This window comes from Polypterus senegalus, chromosome 12 (assembly GCF_016835505.1).
Source record: "Polypterus senegalus isolate Bchr_013 chromosome 12, ASM1683550v1, whole genome shotgun sequence".
In the NCBI taxonomy this organism is placed as follows: domain Eukaryota; kingdom Metazoa; phylum Chordata; class Cladistia; order Polypteriformes; family Polypteridae; genus Polypterus; species Polypterus senegalus.
The window spans coordinates 155,306,289-155,326,016 of NC_053165.1; the positions used below are offsets into that span (position 1 = coordinate 155,306,289).

At 41.2% G+C, this 19,728-nt stretch overlaps 1 protein-coding gene across 1 annotated transcript in view; it reads right to left on the reverse strand.

Moving 5' to 3' along the window:
• LOC120539977 (protein PET100 homolog, mitochondrial) overlaps nucleotides 1-12,725 on the reverse strand; it is a 27,565-nt gene extending 14,840 nt beyond the window's left edge. Inside the window, exons 1-2 of the mRNA XM_039770386.1 lie at nucleotides 12,639-12,725; nucleotides 8,276-8,362 (exon numbers count right to left, since the gene is read on the reverse strand). Of these exons, the coding sequence (XP_039626320.1) occupies nucleotides 8,276-8,362; nucleotides 12,639-12,665 (114 nt within the window). The 5' untranslated portion in view covers nucleotides 12,666-12,725. The remainder of the gene's footprint in view (nucleotides 1-8,275; nucleotides 8,363-12,638) is intronic.
• Nucleotides 12,726-19,728: the final 7,003 nt, after the last annotated feature.

Below are 19,728 nucleotides of genomic sequence, written 5' to 3' on the forward strand. Positions count from 1 at the left end.
AACGGATTAAGGACGTATACCGAGGTACCACTGTAATTGCTTCCAATTCTGACTCTGACTCCACAGCCATGATCGAGGCTTTGGAATGTTTCTTGAGAAACAAGGCTTACCTTGATAACTGGAGTTAAACCAACTTTTAAAGTCTACTTTGAGGCGTTTGTGCATTGGTTTGTGGAATGACTAGATTGTTAGTTCAGGCTGTGAGTAAAAGAGACAATTTTTAGGGTGCATGTGCCGGTCACAAAATACAGAGAGTGTTTTTATATGCAGTCTGAGATGATTATCTCATTTAAATTGCCAGCTGGAAAAGCTCCAATGAAATACACAAGACAACTAACAAAGATGGAAAACGAGGTGACTAGAAATTCACAAAGCTCCCGCGGGTCTGAAACAAAACGGCAGCAACGACCAGTGCCAGACAGTACAATTATATTAAGCTTCAAAACCTGAAAACTCATTTGTGTTAACTTACACACACATTTAATCTGCTGGCTTATTCTGTTTGCATTGCCTGATATCCTGCAGAAAAACAAACTTTTAATTTCATTCACTTTAGGTAGTGCAACACAAGACAATCAGGACAATGAAAAATATGGACAGGAATTTGCTATGATTCGGTTAAAGAGGCACAATGAGAGAAGAAAATAAGTTACTGCAATGCGCCGTGACACCGACTGACAAGCCTCTAGGACACACACTAACCTCTTCAGCCAGACTGACACCCAGAGGGTGCGCTGATGCGAGTCTCGCGCTGGTGTTGTTTCATTTTTAAAACAATTTTCTGAACCCCTCAAGGTTAAATTGGCAGCGTCTTGCAGCTTAAGAGGCTATCTGCCCAGAATCTGAACAAAGAGGGATTAGATCACTGGTTGCTATGAATAACTTTTGCCCTCAGCTACCCAGATATTACAGAGGTCATTAGAGCATACACTCTGTGCTTTCAAACTTCCAATACATGCGTCATCTATAGCAATTGGGTTAGAAATATTTTAATCTAATCGTATATACGAGAGTGTGATGGATGGCCAGGACCATTACCGGCCGGTACGCCGGCTGGGTGGAAGGACTGAGGGAGATAACCTATTTAGGACGGCATCTTCCCCTGAGATGCTAGAGGGCAGCCCCCCTGGGTTGCTACTACACCAAGGGTCCCCACAGGGCATGCTGGTACTTTGGAGCAGCCCAGGGGGTGCTGCAGCTACAGCTGAACCCTTTGGGGAACCACTTCCACCACACCCAAAAGGCAGCCATAAGAAGTTCAAGGAAAACCTGGGGCACCTCCAGGTACATTATAAAAGGAGCTGCTTCACCATCAGTCAGCGAGACAGAGTCGGGAGATGGAAAACAAAGTTTGCGAGGAGGAGTGGAGGAGAAGAAGAGAGACAGAAAGGACTGTGTGTTATTTGGTGCTTTCTACTGGGTCGGGGGGATGGCAAAAGGAAAACGCTTCCCCACTTGATTAAAAGGAGTGCAATTTGGGAAGACTTGTGTCTCAGCCCGTCTTTGGCAGGGTTTAAGGAGCGGTATGCCCCCTGGTGGTCCACAAGGGATAAGAACTGTAGCTCTCTGTGGCTTCCTTTAAACTCTGAATATCTAGTACAATAACTGTTTGATTATTCAGTCCTTTGTTTCATGAATAGGCGTACATGATCACAGGATGCTATATCTCAATCCCATCATGAGCAAGGCAACTGAGTTTAAAAAAAAAAAAAAAAATTATGAACATTCTATTATTTTTATAGTACTATGTCAATCATACACGGAGATAAGAATCGGTGTTTTTGCACCATGTGTAGGATAGTGAAGCAAAGCTAACATTTACAGTGCAATACGCGCTGAGAAAATTATTAGACACACCTGTATACTTGCTTATCCATGCAATTATCTAACCAGTCAATCATGTGAAAGCAGCGCAGTGGAATAAAATCATGCAGATACACGTCTCCAGTATCACATGCTACAAAAAGAAATTAAATGCGCAAAACTCAATGCCTCTTGATGAATGGGTTCCGTTTCCAGCCTGTCATCCGTCTGTAGTGTCTGCTTGTTCATCCTTTGCCAATCTGGATGGCTCCCCCTGGTCTCCCATAATTCCAGCCTTCCATATTTTAACCACCAAATACCAAAGACAGGCAGGGTAAGCTAACTGGCAACTGTAAAGTGCCCTTGAATGAGGGGATTTGAATGAGCATGCCATACAATGAACATGTGCCCTACCTTGTACCTGATGCTGCTGGGGCAGACTTTGACCTCTTACAACAATAACCTTAAGAGTATATCAGTCGACTAATTGGACAGATTCTTTAATCATCTGCTTCAAAATGTTATTCTCAAATGTTTTGCCCTTTAACAGCATGCATTTACTAATCAATCTGTCCCTTTTTTAGCCCCCACGTATCCACTTCAAACCTACTCAGCGGTGGAATAACAGGTGTAAAGCAATGACATGTCTTGGAAAGGATGTCAGTCCAACATACGACACACACCTGTACTCATAATTTAGGAGAAGTAGGACTTTGTCACACGTACTGAGTAAAGTGAAGTTCTGATTTGTACATTTAAGCAACATTCAAAATGTCTGCACTATCTGGCACCATGAAAAACATGAATATATTACAAGACAGAGAGAGTAACATCAGACGTTTTCCCATTTACAGGAACCAATTTTTGTGCATTGCGTTCCCACTGCACAACGAGACCTGGAAAATATGTGAAATGCAAAGAACAATTATGCTGTGCAAAGCAAGAGTGAAATAAAAATTAGACTTCAGGATTACAACTTCTTTAACAGGTTTGACCATCCTAACCCACTCTTCACCTCGGAGTACTGCACCCTCCACCCATCCTTCTGCTGATACCAGCATAGGACAGAGTTTCCCCCCACCCACAATTACAGCAGCCCAGGTAAGCAAAGAGCTGAGGAGACTTCGTGCCAGCAAAGCAGTGGGTCCAGATGGAGTATCGCCATGACTGCTGAAGGCCTGTGCGCTGGAGCTGGGGAGTCCTCTACAGCGCATCTTCAACCTGAGCCTGAAACAGGGGAAAGTCCCGAGGCTTTGGAAAACATCTTGCATCACCCCAGTCCAAAAGGTATCATGTCCTAGTGAGCTGAATGACTTCCAGCCTGTTGCTCTGACGTCACATGTGATGAAGACCATGGAGCGGCTGCTGCTTCACCACCTGAAGCCACAGGCCACCCTCTGCAGTTCAAATACCAGGAGAAGGTGGGAGTGGAGGATGCCATGTGTATGCTACACCGATCCCTCTCCCACTTGGACAGAGGCAGTGGTGCTGTAAGAATTATGTTTCTGGACTTTTCTAACACCTTCAACACCATCCAACCTCTGCTCCGTCAGGACAAGCTGACAGAGATGGGAGTAGATTCATACCTGGTGGCATGGATTGTGGACTATCTTACAGACAGACCTCAGTATGCGCGTCTCGGGAACTGCAGGTCTGACATTGTGGTCAGCAACACAGGAGCGCCGCAGGGGACTGTGCTTTCTCCGGTCCTGTTCAGCCAACATACATCGGACTTCCAATACAACTCAGAGTCCTGCCACGTGCAAAAGTTCACTGACAACACTGCTATCGTGGGCTGCATCAGGAGTGGGCAGGAGGAGGAGGAGTAAAGGAACCTAATCAAAGACTTTGTTAAATGGTGCGACTCAAACCACCTACACCTGAACACCAGCAAAACCAAGGAGCTGGTGGTGGATTTTAGGAGGACCAGGCCCCTCATGGACCCTGTGATCATCAGAGGTGACTGTGTGCAGAGGGTACATACCTATAAATACCTGGGAGTGCAGCTGGATGATAAATTGGACTGGACTGCCAATACTGATGCTCTGTGTAATAAAGGACAGAGCCGACTATACTTCCTTAGAAGGCTGGCGTCCAACATCTGCAGCATCTATCAGACGGTTGTGGCGAGTGCCCTCTTCTACACGGTGGTGTGCTGGAGAGGCAGCATGAAGAAGACAGACGCCTTACGCCTGGACAAACTGGTGAGGAAAGCAGGCTCTATTGTAGGCACGGAGCTGGACAGTTTGACATCCGTGGCAGAGCGACGGGCTGAGCAGACTCCTGTCAATCATGGAGAATCCACTGCATCCACTGAACAGGATCATCTCCAGACAGAGGAGCAGCTTCAGCGACAGACTGCTGTCACCGTCCTGCTCCACTGACAGACTGAGGAGACCCCACACTATGCGACTCTTCAATTCCACCCGGGGGGGGTAAACTTTAACAATATACAAAGTTATTGTCTGCTTTACCTGCATTGTTATCACTCTTTAATTTAATATTGTTTTTTATCAGTATGCTGCTGCTGGAGTATGGGAATTTCCCCTTGGGATTATTAATCTTTCTCATAATTATTTAGGGGTAATATAGTTATTGCACATCAAGTGTTTTGGCATGTTTTCCACATTAAAATATACCATCTATCTTAGAAGTAGAATACAAGGGTTAATACTTATTTAAAACTTATTTAAGCATATCAGGAAACCAAACAAAGATCAAGTGAACAACAAGGAACAAGAAGGTTCTGGGTGATTGTTCAATAAGTTGTCTGACTATCATGCACCAAGTAACACCTGACAGAAGTATGGTGATCCCCCGCCTATCGCAGAAGTTACATTCCAGACCTATCAGCATGACCCTCTTCCTATTAGTTGGATCCAAAATGGCCGACTTGAAAATCTGCGATACAGAAAGACCATATAAATAAACATATTTTTATAGTTTAAGCCTTAAAATGCCACTCCCATATTTTTATAGTTTAAGCCTTCAAATGCCACTCCCACATGTTTTAAACACATGTAAACTTATTAAAACACAATTTGTAAACACATATGATATGTGGAGGTCGGGCTAAGGATATGAGTAACATCTCTATTATTAAAAAAAAAAAAAAAATATCTTGTCAGGAAGACGAGACATGATCTTCTCGCAAGACAATTTGATGTCCTGCGAGAGACATTTTAACGTCACGCAAGACGAGACAGAAGGACAGCTACTGTACAGGCTTTTAAATGATCGACACACAGAGTGACAAGCAGAACATGCACCTTGGCAGAAGCAGCACAAAGCCAGTAGCTGATCTGTCTGCTTCTCCTTAGCGTGCGTTCAGCTCCAACCCTTCACAACGCGAGCGGGAGAGACGCGAAGTGGCAGGAGCGTAGTAGCGTGCCTCCAGGTGGGGGGGAAGGAGGGCTGAGCAAAGCGATCGAGACCAGATGATCTCGGAGAGACACTTTGACAACACACGAGACTAGACATTACAACCTTAGGAAGCAAAACCCGTGAGCCGGTGACTTTTGCACGTCACGCCCTACTTACAAACAATTTAAAACAAGTTCATAGACATCTAACCTTGCAGTTGTTGGAATGCTTTTGGCAGACACACATCAGGTGCTCCCAGCTCTTAAAACAACAACAAGCTGAACACGCAGCTTGCCAGGAGCTGAACTGATCGCATCTCTTTGGCGTGCATTCAGCCTCCCCCCTTCACAATGTGAGCAGCGCTATAAGTCCCGTGAGAAAGAGATTTATCCACACCCGGGGCAGGAAATAAAGGACTAACTTTAAAGCAAAAATGAAAATAAAGCATATGTAACAATTCCCATGAAAATAAAATCTCTTTAAATTGTTTATCCGGTAAACCAAACCTGGGGGTGGGCGAGTGAACCGAGTAGGGGGCGGAGCCCTCTAGTAATAATAATAATAATAAATCCACGATATAGCGGGGGATCACTGTAATGCACACATAAACTTAAGAAGTATTGAAAAGTATTGTAAGGACCAAGAATATAGAGAAATTATACTTATTTTGGGGTAGGTAAGCTGGTTATGCACTCTGCTGAATTCACCTTTTAACCAATCAGAATGAATTTTCAACTGATGAATGCCAACAAACCAATCACAGTAAATGTCAGCTGAATAAAACTCACTGAAAAGATGTATTTTTAACAGGAGTTTCCTCATGAAGGCTGACAGGGAAGTGCATTCCAAATTTTAGGGGCTATCACACTGAAAGCTCTGCCCCCCCACACCTATAGTTACTAACAGTGAGTAAGTTAGCATCTGATGATCTTAATGCACGGACAGGAGTGTAAGGAATCAGCAGCTCAAACAGATAATGAGGGGCTAAATCATGAAGGGTTTTAAAGGTGAGAAGAATAATTTTATATTTGATTCTTGAAGAAACTGGTAACCAATGCAAATCATAGAGAACAAGAACGATGTGAGCAGATTTTTTAGAGTGTGTGTTAGTAAACAAGCAGCAGAAATCTGAACATACTGTAATCTATTGATATATTTAGTCAGGAGGCCATAAAACAATGCATTGGCAATAACAAATAAGTTTCCTTCTGCCTGGTTCTTGACTCAAAGAGTTCCTAAATAGACGACAAGATTTCTTTATTATATTGTATTTCCAATTTAAATTCAACAACAATAGGTGCATACGAGAGCTCACGGGAGGACCAATCCCCTCACCCGTTTTGATGCTGTGTATGGAGTGGCACACCAGGGAGGCAGCCATGAAGCGGTGGAAATAATAATAATAATAATAGATTTTATTTATATCGCGCTTTATATTTAACAATCTCAAAGTGCTACAAAAAAAGTGTGGTGCAATCTGACCTCACGAGAACCCCCTTACTTTATGGCTTTGAAGTGATCACGACTTCACAGGGGAGATTAATGCTGCCATGCAGTGCGCACCAGAGAGACGGTTATGCAATGTAATGCGGTGCAAAGTGCGCCGCTCCATTGCCACCCATAACTCACCAAAGTCCAAACTATTAACAGATTTGTAAGATTGCTGCAGTGCTTGTGGTTAACCATTTAGCAAAAATCATTGCCAGGACCCCAACCCATGATCATTTCTGGCTGAATGAAAAGTACAAACTCTGAAGTAGGAGCTAAATATAATAAAAATAAAAAAATAAAAAATACCAGGAACTACAAATGGCCTGAGTTCCTGAGGTGGAAATTCTACAAAAACTTTGAGTTTCTAAAAACTCCTTGGTTCCTGAAAAAAAAGTTCCTGTGGTGGAAAAGCACTTATTGTGATGGCAACCAATGTATAACAATGATCTTCAAAAACCAAAACACCCTGGAGTAATCACATGCAATCTCCACACAGAGTAACACCCATACTAAAACTGAACTCTGCGTTTAAGTCTATAAGATGAAGCAACTTATGGAGCTTTTCCACTGCATAGTACGGCACAACACGGTTCAGTTCAGCTCACTTTTGGGGGGTGTTCCACTGGGAACAGTACCTGGTACCTGGTCCTTTTTTTAGTACCACCTCAGCCGAGGTTCCAAGCACACCGAACCGTACCAAAACGTGACGGTAAACTCTGCTGGTCACTGATTACCGGAGAAAATCGCCATTACTGCCTCACTGGCTATTCTTTTCTTTAAGTACACACACGCGAAGTTTGTGTCCCGTCTCTCCATCGCTGGACGCAGTTTGTTGCATAAGTGGATGAATGTTTCTTCAGACATTCGAAAGTTCTCCAGCCACTGAGTGTTTGTAAAACCGGGAACAATCACATCCCACCACTCTGAAGCACGGTTAAATGTCCAAACAGATGGTCTGTTGCGGACTTTTTGCAAAATGTGGAAGATCTGTAATATACAGAATCAGCATTTTAATGTTACACTGGCAGTTAAGTTCATTTTATGCTTTGCAACAGTGATAAAAGTTAGCTAGTGATGTGCTTTTTTTAGATGCTTAGCCTTGCGCGTCGTCGAGCTAAAGTGTTGTCGCTTGTTCGCGTGTTGTTGTAAAAGTTCCACGGTGTCACGGCAGTAGAGGCGTACAATTATAACGACACGTGAATAATCCCCCCACTCTAAAGCGTACTAAACTGCAGTCAAACGCAAAACCGAGCTGAACTGAGCCGATCCAAGGTGAGCTGTACTGAACCGTGCTGTGCCGTACTATGCAGTGGAAAAGCGCCTTTAGTAAACCATTGTGCTTTTGTTGCACTAAGTATAAAAAAAAACGTTTTTGTGGCCTTGCTAGATGGTGAATAATTTCAGTCAAATATTCAGATTTAAAAAGGAATAAATACACTAAGATATGCTGCACATGGGGACTATAACCGAAAACCTCCAAAAATTACAGAAGCTAAGGCTCCATGACAAACGGAGAACAAGGAAGGCTGTGAGGTAAGATAGCGCAATTCTTATAATTTGACTTTTTTTTCCTACCAAAATGGAAATTGTATGAATTCAGTCTGGCAATAAAACCAACCTTTCGTTTCACAACATATTCTTCAAAGTATCCGGCCTGATTGGAGATCCAGAACATGGCCACAGGAAAGGACAGGTACAGCACCATCTGCAGGAGGAGAACAGAAACGTCCAATTTTAGCAAACAAAAATTAAACAGCTGTTGAGCAGAGTTCATGAGGCTTAATATCAATTCCAGCATTAAAACAAACAGCCCAAGGTGTATATTTTTATGTCACTATGGCAGATACCAGGCTTCCATTTGTCTGGAAAGGGTATTATGTTTCTGGCTTCTTCACTAACTCATTCATTTCAATCTGTACTCAGTTCCCTCACTAAAAGTGAAACGCACTTGAATTGCTGCTCCTCTGGCAGAACCGATTTTTACAAACCAAATGAGTAGTGTCCCATAACCCTCTACTTATGCACTGTGAATTTATTACTTACTAGCTGTCCCCTGCGGCTCTGCCATGTGTAGTAGTGAAACAGGACAGTGAGGAGGGTCCTGCCCGGCTCCCCACTGCTGATGTCACGCTTCCCCTTCCCCTCGGCCCGCAGCCTCTGTCTCAGATTAACGCTAATATATCGCTCTTGCATGCAAACTATGATTCTTAGCGCGATGGGAGAAGTCGCAAAATCAACCGGAATGTTGCAAGCAAATTATAGAAAAAAAAAACCAATCTAAATCCGTTAAGTAGTTCTCTCGTTTGTTAGTTAAGCAGAGGTAAGGAACACCCTGAGGCTGGCGCGTGAGTCAGGAGGGCCCCGCTGCGTGTCTCTCGGATTTGCGTAAATAACTCTGTACCACAAGTGAACTATGATATATAGAGCAATGAGAGAAGTTGCAAAATCAACTGGAATGTTCAAGCAAATTATAGACTAAAACCCGACCTAAATCTGTTAAGTAGTTCTCTCATGAGATGCGGACAGACAGATGTTATATATAGAGAGATTAGACATATTTAACAATGTTTATTGGTCAGCTGTAGTAGATTAGCAAAATTGTGCAGTGCGTTCGACCTTTTAGCAGATGTACTGTATACTTAATACAAATAAACTTTATTTGTCTAAATTTTGAATTTAATACTGTTGCTTATTTTAATACAATTGTTAAATTGTCAATGTTTGTTCATGTCGGCCTGCTGCAATGAATGGACATACCCTGCACTGCATTGTCACTAACTTTTGATGTTTCGCCACCACCAGGGCTAAAAACGTACAATGAGAATAGGCTGAAAAGAATGTCCTGTATAAGGATACATAAAAAATGACAGAGTAAAGAAATGGATGATTTAAAGGAAAACGGTACACTGAGTAAGGGATTTTAAAAGACTTTGGTCCATTTGGGACACATATAATGTTCTATGTGGGAGCGGTTAATTAACTCAGTTTGTTTCTCGTCCCACTCTGTAGCATTCAACACTTTAAAATAAATAATTACTTTTCTCAAAAATTAAAGAAAGATGTGGGTTCAGTAAAGTGTTGAGCATGTTAACCAGTACGTTCACCATTTCGTATGTACCTTACCAAGTCATGAGTTGACACCCCAAACACCTGTGACTTTTGCTGGTATTTTAAATAATTTTCTCCATCCAACATCACACTCGCTTAAAGGAATACTCAGCCCAAAGGTGCTATTTTTACTTAACCCATGTAGTCAGTAGCGATGGATGAAAAAAAAGTTAAACACGTTTTCATGAAGAAACAGAGAAAAAAGTATCTTGTACTAAACCCCAACGACGACCAGCACTATACAAAGGGCAACTAATGTGAAAAACATCCATGGAAAAAAGAAAAAAAAAAGTCTTGCCCGCATGCCCATTATCCAGTCATATGCTCAAAACATGCAAAAGATATGTCCCTCTCCCTTATTCATTGGTTAAAAGTCCTGTCTTCATTTCAAAAACAAAGCATCATGGGAATGACTTCCTATTCATGCTGTACACTGATATTTCTGTCAGTCAGTCATTTTCCACCCCGCTATATCCTAACACAGGGTCACGGGGGTCTGCTAGAGCCAATCCCAGCCAACACAGGGCACAAGGCAGGAACAAATCCTGGGCAGGGTGCCCACCCACCAAGCACACACTATTCAGGATCGTCAATATATCTAACCTGCATGTCTTTAGACTGTGGGAGGAAACCCGAAGTAATTATTAATAATATTTTAGCAAAAAAATGCATGCATGACTGCATAATGGATGTGTGTATTATGTGATACAAGAAACAGGAAAATATTTTTCTTTTTTTTCCCCCCCATGATTGTTTTCTGCAACATTTGCCATTGCACAGTGCCAGTAGTCACCATTAGGTATCTATTATATCATGAACTTTTTTTCCTCTCGTTCTGCAGGAAAATATGAGATTAAGCATTTTTCTTGTCCATTAATACACACTATATAAACGAAGTAGCATATAAAAAAATCTGATTTTTGGATGGCATATTCCTTTAATCCAATTCAAAGTTGCAAGGACTGGGGTCTATTCTCTTAGTACCAGGAGCAAAACTCATACTGACAACAACCTGGCCCAATAGCAAGATGCCTAAAAACCTTATAGTGCCACCCTAGTATTTACTCCAATTATTTATATGTGCCCTTTTTCTTTGTACAAATTAACAGACAGAATTTCCAGGTACAATGAAGGAGTGGAGAGTGTCCTCAGGACCACAACTCTTATTTTTTTTGCACATGATGTGGTCCTGCTGGCTTCATCAGGCAGAGACCTCAAACACACACTGGGGAGGTTTGCAGCCGAGTGTGAAGCGCCAGAATGAGGATAAGGCACCTCTGAGTACAAAATATAATACTCACCCAGAAAAGGGTGGCGCCTCAAATCGAGGAGTCTACAGTATCTTGGGATCCTCCTCATAAGTGATAGATAGATAGATAGATAGATAGATAGATAGATAGATAGATAGATAGATAGATAGATACTTTATTAATCCCAAGGTAGAAGGGAACAGGAGATTGACAGGTGGCTTGGATCAGAATGTACCACTCAATTGTGGTGAACAGGGAGCTGAGACAAAAGGTGAAGTTCTAGGTTTACTGGTCATTCTATGTTCCTAACCGCACCTACAGTAACGATCGGTGGGTAGTGGACGAAAATACTAGATCACCAGGCTTAGGATTTTATATTATATATATATATATATTATATATATATATATTTTTTTTTTTTTCTGAGCAAGCATCAAAAATGAGTTTCCTTTACCGGATGTAGAGAGTCAGCCTCAGCGATAAGGTAAGAAGTGTAGACATTCAGGAAGCTCAAAGTTGGGCCACTGCTCTTCTGCATCGAAAGGTGCCAGTTCAGGTATGTTAGCATTATGAAATAAAACTGGGACATCAACATAAAAACATCTGTTATATCCCAAACAAAGCCTGTATACAGTCATCACTTTGGTCATAAGAATGTTTTTGTGAATAACGTAAAGCTCACTTCTGCACTAAACAGTGTTTTTCCACAGCCAGACAACTTGTCAAAAAACTCGAGCTGACATGTTAAATGGGGAGGAACTTTGACTTCCCGTTGCAAACGAAGGTGGAGAGAAATCACGTCAGTCAACCAACCTGATTAAGTTACCACAAATGAATTTTTGTTTATCACTCAAAAATTAACAAAGAATACATTGGAGTACAAGTTACTTACAATTGTAAGCAGAAGTAATTACTGTCATTATTGTGTCGGCGCAAAGTATTAGATAACGTTTGCCATTTAGAAAGTTTAACAAAATCATAAAATTTGATTTACCTTGCATTTATATAAAATATTTTTCAGAGTGCATGGATCACAACACTTGTGGTGTCCTTGATCAGTTACGTGCACGATGCCTCCATCTGCCTTGACGTTCACTGCTTTAACACTTGTCTCTATCGACTTTCTCCCTTACTTATCCAGCTCTGGGATGCCCTTACCTACCCTGCGGGCCGTTACGGTGCCGATTAAGAGACACCAATTAGTTTAGGATGGCCATCTCTGGGATGGAAAAGGCCATGGGTAGAACGTGCAAAATTATTGCAAGGATATTTAGGAACTGGTGACCGTACTTCGCTACAAGGCCAATTGAAATTTGTACATTATGTCCTCAAATCATTCTTTCTCTACGCTGCTTAATTCAGGGTCGCAGGGTAGGAATGATAAAACCTGAGCAAGACGCAAGTACTTTGCAACTTAATTCAGGTTTTTAGAATCGAAGGTTAAAAGTCAGCTGTGACATTCAAATACAAGTATGCAGAAACGCGTTTGAACGTGGTTGTTACAGGCGACACGCTCCTACGATCTAACAAACTATTCTAGACGGTACTACATTCACATTCTTAATATTGTTGGCAAACATTCGAATAAAAAGCCAGGAAAATAAATAACATTAAATGCTTTACCCGGAAAATTTCAATTTTCACCCCCATCTTTATAAGTCAACCTTCAGCAAGCGTCCGGCTTCGATCTGAAATGTGATTAGATAGCTCACCTGACACACGGTGTAACGATTGGTTAGCCAGCCTGACAATCAATGTGACGTAGAATATAATCGACTGCTCGCCTCCCGACTCTTAAAGGCATACGGACTGTGCCTTAAGTTGGAGTCCTTTGCAGTTGAGTTTTGTCCCTTAATTAAAAAGTTGCGGTATAAGTGAAAGGCGTTCAAACGTTGTTCAGTGTGCGAGTCTGAAACAGGGTCAGCAACATGAAAACACTGTTCTTTACCGAGCCTGTGTGTTTTGCTGGAAAGCAACGAAATTGGAAGTTATAGCCAGGTCGACTATTAGCAACATTCACTGCGTATGAAACTTTATGTAATACCCGAGATTTTGAAGTTGTCCTTATTTTTCTCAACAAACGAATGCAGTGTTCACTTGTTTTTTGAGTTTTCGCAGTTAACACTTGAATGTCTTCCAGAGGCGTAGCTACAGAACACGTGAAGCCTAGTTTATGCTTGACGCGTCTGTGCACGGAGAGATGACGTCACATTTGGAGACACGCCCCTGCGTATGGCGTTATTTCAGTGCCACTATTCTGAGCGCACGTAAAAAAATATTGCAAGTGCAAGTGTTGCATTTTGAGGAGAAATTTATTTTGAGCGTACAAAAAGCGAGCTGATTGGAGACCGTAAGAGCCAATCAGAATTTTTGAAACCAAGTCTGTGATTGGTTGGTTTTGTGGCACACCTATAACGGTGTACAGAGAGTTGAGCGCTCGCAGCAGAGAATGTTGTGAGCGCAAGCAACACATTGCGAGCAAGCGCAAATGAAAACTGAGCGAGAGGGGTGCTATTGTGTGTGTGTATATGGATAAGCGCAAACACTGAAATACATTTTTGCACGCAGCAATGAATTTTGTTCACTCAAATTCAGCTTTTGTACGCTCAAAATAAATTTCTCTTCAAAATGCAACACTTGCACTTGCAATCTTTTTTTATGTGCGCTCAATATTTTTTTACGTGTGCTCAGAATAGTGGCACTGAAATAACGCCATACCTGCGGGTCGCGTCCGTATAGCCAAAATGGAGTGGCTGGTAACAAGGGTGCCAGAATGATCTTATTAAAGAATGAAACATCCTCTAACAGGATAATTCAGTAATCAGACAGGAGTAAAGCTGTTCATTGTATCTTTTAATTACTCCTCAGCAAAATGCCTTAGAGGGAGCATTAATCAAAAGCAATCTGTTACAAACTGATCAGAATGGTCAGAGAAACAAACAGAGGTTCATTTTATAAACTGTTGAATTTACATACAGTGTCAATCAATACATACATTTTACTCTGGTTGGTTCATTGGTTTACACCCAAATGATTTATATAAAATGAAAGTCTGTTATATAATATTCTGGTTCTTCTTACACCTTTGAGTTGCGCCACCACCCTTGAAATTTCTGTGCATATAACATTTGTCCATTCTTGTTGCTTATAGTACATCTGCTGATTTCTTAGTCATCCTTAAGTACATTTTGTATATTACATCAACCTTTCTACTGGTATATTCTTTATTTACTTGACCATCTCAGTATTTTTCCTAAACCAAATCTTATATTTAAGTGTACATTTTGTTGTTCACTTGATCTTTATCTTGTTTCCGACATTTATTAACCCTTTGTGCTATTTCTTAATGAAGGATGAATGCTATGTTACCCTAAAATTATTCTTCCACACCAGAGAGCACAGGAGCTCATTGGTTCACTGAAAACAAAGTTTTCCAGCAGTGGGAAAGCACCTATTGTCAGTTGCTTCTGTGCCTTCTGCTGGTTTGCTAAACTCGTGTTCAAGCTTTCATGGCTGGCTGGACTATAGACATACAGTCGTTTCTTTTCTGCTAGTCAGATTTTTTCTTTCATTCCAACTGTAGTTTTTGTTTTACTGATGGATTTTATTACTTTTTCGCTCTCGATAAGTTATTACCTGTTCTCCTCTGCTGCTGTTAAACACTCCTTCTGGTTATTCAGAATGGGTGAGACCCTCCTGCAGGGGCATACATAATTTAATCATTATTACATTTCTATCTTTTGCTTCTAGACATGTAAATCGTCTTCATAATTTATGAAACGGCACTGATTATACTTAGTTTTACTGAAAAACTAACATTCATCACAAAAACTCATATAAAAGCAAATGGGGTTCACAGGGGTGGGTTCTGATTCTGTTGATGTTATGTGTTGATGTTATATTTCAAGGGGGTTCCTGCTGATTTGTCATTGCCAAGAGTACTTATGTAAATGGACGACCTCGAGGGGGCCCACACCTGGTTCGGGGCCCCGCCAGGCAATTTCCTGCCTTACTTGTCCAGTAGCTATGCCTCTGAATTTAAAATACAGGAAAATGCAGTAAAGAACAAGGGAGAAAACATCTTAGGCTACAGAAAACTAATCCCTATATTGTATGTTTCTTCAGTTCAGTGTGCTGCACTGGAGGCAGCCTTTATAGAAGTTCTCTCCCTCTCTCTCTTTTTTTGGGAGAACTTTTTTTTTTTTTTACAATTATTAACCAACTTATTTAATTATTATTAAGATTAGGATTTGGCCTCTGGCATGTTACTATTAATCTGAAATGAATTTTTAAATTGAAGAACTAGGCAGGAGCAAGCTTGTCCATTGAGTCTTTTTTTTTTTTTTTTTTTGCAAAGAGGGATAGACTCCATCACAGACGCCTGTGATGCAATGGTCACAAAGTAAAGACCGAAAGTTTAATTTAAAGATAACTGAACTTACATAACAGTGTTGAATGAATGCTCACACTGATTGGTTCATTAGCTTGCATTCACTCTGATTGGCTAAAAGACGTGTGATGTTTTAGCATAGCACACACAACCAGCTTACACACCCCAAAATAATAGTCTCATTTATACTACAGTACATTTTTGGACCCTAGAATACTTTCCAATAACTTTTGTGCCCATGCGTACAGAATGCTCGGCAGCCATCAAAGACACCTCCATCCAGAGTCCAGACACTCATCAAAGGCTATAGGAGGACAGCGTCTAGAGGCTGTTAGATTTGCAAAAGGAGGCTCAACTAAGTATTGATGTCATATCTCTGTTGGGGTGCCCATATTTATGCACCTGTCTAATTTTGTTATGATGCATATTGCATATTTTCTATTAATCCAATAAATTTAATGTCACTGCTGAAATCCTACTGTCTGCATACGGCATGCCATCTATTATTCGTTCCCAATTTCCAGCAATTGATGTGAGAATATCTCAGCTGATCGATCGTTTTGCAGCTGGACACGCATATTTGTAGTTAATTTTAACGTCTTTACGTGCTCTACGCAAAGTAGAGTATTTCAGGCAAGCGTTTATTTAGCCCGCTGGTGTCGATCGAGGAATTACAGGTAATGTTTGCCTGAAATCTCCTGCAAGCAATATTAATGCGTCCCCAAGTGGTCTGATGTTTCCACACAAATCTTGCAATGATTGATCAAGAGCCTCGAGTGATTTTTTGTGCGCCATTGTGCATTCATCCCAAACAATAAGTTTGCATTTCTGCAATACTTTTCCCATGCCGGATGCTTTGGAAATGTTGCACGTGGGAGTTTCAATGAATTGCATGTTCAATGGCAATTTCAAAGCGGAATGAGCAGTCCTTCCACCTGGTAGTCACAGGTGTGACATCTATATAATAGCAGGTATAAAAACACGCGCCTATTCGAATGCAATGTTGTGTCAAAATTTCAAAGCAACCGGTGAAGAACTTTCGGAGATTTAAGATTTTGAACAAACGAACATTTACATTTTTATTTATATATATATATAATATATTGTGGAGGACTACCGGCTTTCCATGCCGGTCCTCACCCCCAGGCCGCTAGGAGGAGCTCTCCCGACAGCAGGATCATGCCCCGAGGTCTAGCAGGGCCTCATGGACTTTGTAGTATTTTTACACAGCCCTGCTGGATACCTCGGGGGCCACCAGGAGTCGCTGTGGGGGGACTTATGGGCTCTGTCGTGCCTTATGACCCAGGAGTACGTCACGGTCACGTGACAGGAAGGAACGACGTGCTCCCGGGGTGAAGAAAAGGACTGTTTGCCCTGACCCGGAAGGAATAAGGAACTGTGGTCTGTTGGGACAGGAACACCTCCGGGTCAGGGGCTATTAAAGGGTGGTGCCTCGCTCCAGACAATGAGCTGAGCTGGGTGGTAGGAGGGCAACGCGTCTGGGAGTGGAGGATTGTGATTATTATTGTATTATTATTGGAGTACTTGGGAGTGGAGAGTGCTTTGTGCACAATTATTATTATAATAAATAATTATTGGACTTTTACCTGGTGTCTGACATGGTGTCTGAGGGTGCAAGGGTGCGAGCAAGCACTTAATCTGTCACTATATATATATATATAAGATAGAAGATGATCTAATGCATACACATTTGGAATTTAGAAAGGTGAAATGACTAGGGTAACACAGTAAGCCAGTTCTGGGGGCTGACAAGATGGCCTCTTAATTGTATACAGAAGACAATTTTAAAAATGTTACATGTAGAGTATAAATGTTTCAATATATATACAAATGGAAATTAGGAAAGTAGAACGTCTTATCCATGATTAAACAATGAAATGAGGTGACTGCATCTTTTCCAGTCCAACAGCTTCTTCACTGCGGGGGTCACATAGCCTAAAACAAGGAGACCCCATCTGTTTTCTTGCTACAAAACCATTTTACTGAAAGTGAAGTACCTGATAGGTTTTTATGAATATGACAGTTCTAGCTAACAATCTAAATCTACTGCTCATCATACAAATGCTCTCTGCAGATTCATTGTGGGGTGTCATACTGGGGTGTTACATGTCACTCTACTCTCCCTTTGTTTGTAATAAATGAAGTATTAAGTCGGTTTTGAGTAAGCGGGCTTGAAAATAAAATACACTCCTTACTTTTTAAACGGTGTAGCTGCAGTTGTATAATAATTAAATTACTAGTTAAAAAGTATCTTTGTAAACAATTTAGTCGGGTATGTTTAATCTGCCTTTGTCATGGCAACCGAACATCTTAATTTAACCATAAACTTGATGCTGTTGTGCCGAGCAGTGTGGTTGCAAACAAAACACAGAACAATAAATTAAGTGCACTTTAACTTGCTGATTGCACCAGCGAGCGGTCTCAATCAGGTTAAAACATGCAGACCCGATCATATCATACTGGCAAGCTGACATCAAAGGCAGTTTTTTTTGTTCATTTCCCTTTGCTGACGTCCATCATCAGATGTTCCTGTCCGGTTCATTAAGATCATGTGGATCTTGGGCTTAATACATCAGGAAAGGACCTCAATGTTCTTAAGATGAATCCAGTCTTTGGAATAAATCTGCAGCCAACGTTTTAGCCTTCAGACCTATAGGTCAACAAGGTGACATGTTCTGCAAGGGTGTCAGTCTTTATAATGAACTGCATTTTTATCACTCTTTAATATTTTTTTTTGATCAATATGCTGCTGCTGGAGTATGTGAATTTCCCTTTGGGATTAATAAAGTATCTATCTATCTATCTATCTATCTATCTATCTATCTATCTATCTATCTATCTATCTATCTATCTATCTATCTATCTATCTATCTATCTATCTATCTATCATAGCCTCAAACCATCTACGAGAAAGCTTGGGTTTCTGCTGGAGGTTGTGTTGGAGAGAACAACAGGGGGAGCTTAGCCTATGTTCTGCGTGTGGATCCCAATGCCCCAGGAACACTGTGGTGTAAATATGGTGCCATCTTTCAGATGAGATGTAAAACCAAGGTCCTCACTCTCTGTGATTATTTATAAACCCTGGGCGACCTTTGGAAAGAGTTGGATTACATGCCAATGTCCTGGCTAAATTGCCCATAATGGCCTCATCTATTCTGGCCCCCTAATCATCCCCCAGTCATCTCTGTCGCCCCTTCCCCACCTAATAACTAATCTGTGGTAAGGATACCGGCACCATAATGACTTCCATCACATCATTCAGGTGGGTGCTACACATTTATTGCTGGGTGAAGTGGTTCTCCTTTGTCTAGGCACTTTGAGTCGTGAGAAAAAGCATTATATGCATGTCAGTAATTAATTATTAAATGTGTGTGAGTGGCAAGGTTATTTTAGTTCCACTTTTTTAAATTAGTTTGTATTTCAGTTTTATTTTTATTGTTCTTTTCAGTTTCAGTTTAGTTTTAGCTTAGAATAAAATGCTCATTTTTATCCAAAAATTAGATTTTATTTTTGAATACAAATTTTTATTCAGTATTTATTTTAGTTGGGCGGCACAGTGGTGTGGTGGGTAGCACTGCTGCCTCGCAGTTAGGAGACCTGTGGGTTCGCTTCCTGGGTCCTCCCTGCGTGGGGTTTGCATGTTCTCCCCGTGTCTGCGTGGGTTTCCTCCCACAGTCCAAAGACATGCTGGTTAGGTGTATTGGCGATCCTAAATTGTTCCTAGTGTGTGCTTGGTGTGAGTGTGCACCCTGCCCAGGGTTTGTTTCCTGCCTTGCGCCCTGTGTTGGCTGGGATTGGCTCCAGCAGACCCCTGTGGCCCTGTAGTTAGGATACAGCGGGTTGGATAATGGATGGATTAATTTTAGTTTGTTTTCCTTAATGATAATAACCTCTGACTACCTTAACAAGGCATATACAGTGGGTACGGAAATTATTCAGACCCCCTTCAATTTTTCACTCTTTGTTATATTGCAGCCATTTGCTAAAATCATTTAAATTAATTTTTTTCCTCATTAATGTACACACAGCACCCCATATTGACAGACAAAAAAGAATTTTTGAAATTGTTGCAGATTTATTAAAAAAGAAAAACTGAAATCTCACATGGTCCTAAGTATTCAGCCCCTTTGCTGTGACACTCGTATATTTAACTCCGGTGCTTTCCATTTCTTCTGATCATCCTTGAGATCACCTTCATTTGAGTCCAGCTGTGTTTGATTATACTGATTGGACTTGATTAGGAAAGCCACACACCTGTCTGTCTATATAAGACCTTACAGCTCACAATGCATGTCAGAGCAA